This window comes from Neopelma chrysocephalum, unplaced genomic scaffold (genome assembly GCF_003984885.1).
Source record: "Neopelma chrysocephalum unplaced genomic scaffold, ASM398488v2 Primary Assembly neopelma1_22, whole genome shotgun sequence".
Lineage (NCBI taxonomy): Eukaryota > Metazoa > Chordata > Aves > Passeriformes > Pipridae > Neopelma > Neopelma chrysocephalum.
Window position 1 is genome coordinate 20,632,335 of NW_020897689.1, and position 4,163 is coordinate 20,636,497.

At 36.8% G+C, this 4,163-nt stretch overlaps 1 protein-coding gene across 2 annotated transcripts in view; it reads right to left on the bottom strand.

Annotated features, from left to right (window-relative positions):
• The window catches only part of MEP1B (meprin A subunit beta), a 27,302-nt gene extending 23,139 nt beyond the window's left edge, over positions 1-4,163 (bottom strand). The window contains exon 1 of one of the 2 annotated variants that reach the window (XM_027674578.1): positions 3,971-4,163. In XM_027674578.1, the coding sequence (XP_027530379.1) occupies positions 3,971-4,142 (172 nt within the window). In that variant the 5' untranslated portion in view covers positions 4,143-4,163. Of the gene's footprint in view, positions 1-2,660; positions 2,730-3,970 lie in introns of those variants that run through there. The other variant, XM_027674589.1, reaches the window with a different exon arrangement.

Here is a 4,163-nt window from a genome sequence, read left to right on the forward strand (position 1 = left end):
AGCCCTGTTTCTGCAGTATGCACTTTTGAGTGGTTTTAAAATTTGGTAGTTTTTAAGATAGGTGACTCTTAAAAACCCAGTATCATTGTGGAAAAGTGAACGAGTCCATTGAAAAACTGGTTCCAGAGTTCTGCAGATGAAAATGCTGAAGGACTGATTTTGATCTCACATTTCAGAGTTAACTGCAATCATTCAGGTTTAAATTGCTACATGGGAAATAACAATGGGGACTTCCAGAAAAAAAAAAAGCATATAACTGTATACAGATACAGTTTAATAACCCCAGATATCTTTTTCAGACAAATCATCCATATATTTGAGATGTCAATAGGCTCCCCCTACATTTTGAACTTTTATTGCACATTTATCTTATCATTATATTTTGTTATCACTGTGTAAGATAATTTGTTATCACTGTGTGACAATATCCACATACTCAAGTTTTGAAATGAAAGTGCAGCTTGTAAAATAAGCTGAAAGTACATGGGCAGAGTATGTAACACACATTTTGAATTGTAACCATTAACGGAGAGTAACATGTTTCTATAGTATCAATAACTATAAACTACAACGCACCCATATTTACTAATCAGAAAGCACAACTGTGCCAAAGGCACAAACTGGGTAACTCCCGGAAAAGTTCCTCTAGCAGCAGCAAATTGAAATCAATGTAGCTAAGTACAGTGGTACTTTGGTGCACAAATCAAAAAGTGAATCCATGACTGAACAATGCCAAATTCAACAACTCAGCGAAACCCAGGCTGGTCCTCAGTGTCTGAGAACTGTCACTGAATGTTTTACACTGAAGGAATCAATTCCATCACTTTTTTCCACTTCATTCCCAACAAAACTAGGTCTTTAGTCCTGTGAATCTCAACACCAAAAAGTCTGTTTCAAAAGGAGTATCTCTGCATACAAGTATTATTTGTTTCTGTGGCAATGACTTCAGTCTCAATACCAGCCTGACAAACTATATGATGCAGTCTATGGAAGTATTGTAAATACACAACAAATTCACAGTTCACAGTCACATACAGAGGAAGATTGTGCTAGTTGAAGTGTACCAAGCAGGAATATAATTTATTCACACACACAAATTTCTGAACAATTTTAATATCAGTCCCTAACTTTGGTCATGGACAATATGGTTTATGTGAATTAAGATACAGTAATGGTTGGTCAAACCCTGGCTTGTAAGCATATTTACTGGCAAATAATTCAACTGCATCTTGGACAAGTGAGAAACATCTCATCTATTGAACTCACGTAAAAGTTAGGTAAGTAGACTCACTCAGAAATCAGTGGAGAAACAAATGGGTAATCCTTATGTCCCTAGAGTACCTATGGTACCACCATGATGCCCTGGCATCTCCATAAGTTGATCCACTTCATCATGCTTGGAAATCTATTCAAGTATGTGAGAAATCATTTGATGAAAATTTCCCTGTCTTACCATAAACCTCAGATGGAGTATACTCAACCACTTTGGATGAGAAACCCTAACAGCAATGTTTTCTTCAGGCTATATAATTTTAGTATTGGCATCCAGAAACGTGAAATAAGCTCTTCCTGGCCATAGGACATATGGAAATTTAATAATTAGCCCTAGTGATCAGAAACCCCTCCCACACAAGACCTGGTTATTAGGAATCAGTTTGATGTCAGATAACTTGTAGATGTTAGTAGCATCCTGCATCACCTACTATGGGCTTTAACACAGCCTGCAGTGGAATCTAAACAAGGCTGAGATTTGAGTTTCCAAAAGGTTGGGGAAGAGGAACAGGTAATGGAAATAGAAGTATGAGACTGGGGTAGTAGGGGATACAGGAGGACTATGGGAAAGTTAGGAGTGTGAGGTTGAGCTCTTGACTTAGGGAGATGTATGAGCATATGTTAGTGGAGAGGAAGAAGACAAGGCTGCCACAGTGAGATACAGGAGGTGGATTCACAGAATCAAATAGTTAAGTTGCATAACTCCGATAATGTTATTGCACTTAGATAATGTCACAGAAAGTAATACCCTACACTGTAGATTACCTTGACACTACGAACAGCTAGAACAAACTTTCAACAACCTATTGGCTTTTGTTCTCCAAATTATATTGTGCATCACCAAAAATTCCTGACCTCTACAACAAAGCATCCCAACATGAAGAAAATGCTATATTTCACTACAAAAGACAGAAAATACAAAAATCTCAGCTGTTACTTTTTGACCTTAAATATTTCAGGTGGATTGGAGGAATAGGGAGCAGTCATTTCCAAGTATATCCAGTGGCTAAAAAGGCATCACTTTCAATATCAAATATATTGTGTTAGAGAAAAAAAAATCCATTTAAACAAGGAGTAGTGAAATAGATTTCAATACTTATTTTATTTCTAAACCCAGACTTGTTATTCTGGTAATGGCACTTTGAATACTAGTGGACATCTTGCTTAGATGGGGAACACAAGATAAACTCTTTCTATGTATAGTCAGGTCTATGAAAAAGAGCAACACTTTCCCCCAGGAAACAGAAATCTTCTCTCTCTCTAATGCAGATGATAACAGAATTCTTATATTGCAAAATCAACATACTTAGTAGTTTTCTTCTCAAACTCATCTTAAGCTACATTACTTACTCAATCATATAAAGAATATATATTCTTTGTTTTCTTACCAGACTCCAGACCATCTGAAGAAGAAGCCAAGTTAGAAGCACAGACACAGAAAACAAGCTCATGTTGTTCTCTAGTCAGCAGTTGCATGGACAGAATTTTAGACCAACTTGGTATTTAAGGCAGTAAGTATCATAAATCAAAACCTTTGTCCTCCCAACAACGATTAACTTTACTACCTTTTCCTTGTCAAGTAAGTGAAGTCCATCTTAACTATATTACTGCTGTGAGAAAAAGGATTGGACACAACCTGAAATACAGAATGAAATGGAAACAAGAAAATGGAAATACAGAGGAAATGGGCACATTTTAGGAAATACAGGAAATTGCATTTAAACTTAAGAACTTTTAAGAAATAATTTGGTTTTTATTCCAGGGGGTTTTAAGCACCGGAACAAGTTGCCCAGAGAAGCTGTGGAGTCTCCATCCTTGAGACAGTCAAAACCCAATCAAACAGAGATCTGAGCAATGCACGTGACCCTGCAGGGGTGCTGCAGGGGAACTGGACTAGGCAATCTCCAGAGGTGCCTTCCCACCTCAGTCATCCTGTGATTCAATGAATAAACCTGGCACTAAAACCTTTCAAACAACAGAAAGCTACCAAGACTCTTGGCAAGAAAGCCATTAATACATAAATAATCATGCATTTTTTTGACAGAAAGTGAAAATGAGAAATGTGTGTACATATAAAAAAAATCTGTCAGAAACATAATTTCAGTATCCTGCTTTTGGAAAATGCAATTCTCTTTCTACTGTTGATAGATGTGAGACGCTGTATTTGTCACTACCTCAAATAATGGTATCCTCCTGGATCATTTAAAGATTCCATACAAATTAATATTTAAAATGTCATTACCACTGTACTATCACCACTCACCACTGCCTGTGACTCTTGGGTGTTTCTTCCAACTCCAGACATCTCTTCTGCTTCCTACCTGTCAGTGAGTGCTGAAATTGCCATAGTTTCTTATGTTTAACCTGCACCTACTTGCGGTAATTGTATGATCAGGCTTTGTAAAACTTTTATTTTCCCAGACCAACCACGTGGATAGACTATCATAAAACTTAAATTTAGATTTTGTATTTAAATACAGATTCACAAATTATTATATCAAAATTAATAACATTTGGCACACTATTTTAATTACCAAGATCCTAAGTAATGAGGACACCTAAGCCATTTTTAGCTACTCAGATCCATACTTACTTCATTACTGATGCATTGAAAAGTAGCAGTTGCAGAAATTGTTGTTCTTATAATGTTAGGGTCTTCTTCTACCTAAGTAGCTAAATATTGTAATTCTCTACTCACCAATATCGATGGTGTCGACTGTTCTCAAATCAGCGATGTTTGGTAGGTTGAATTGCTCTTTTGTTAAGATTTCTTCTACAAGTTCGGTGTTCCTTGAATTCTGCATGTTGTCATCGCCAGCTGCTGAGAGATGATGGCAGTTCTTCTTCTGGAGGCTCTCTAGATTGGCCATGCCCACACTTCCAAGTATTTT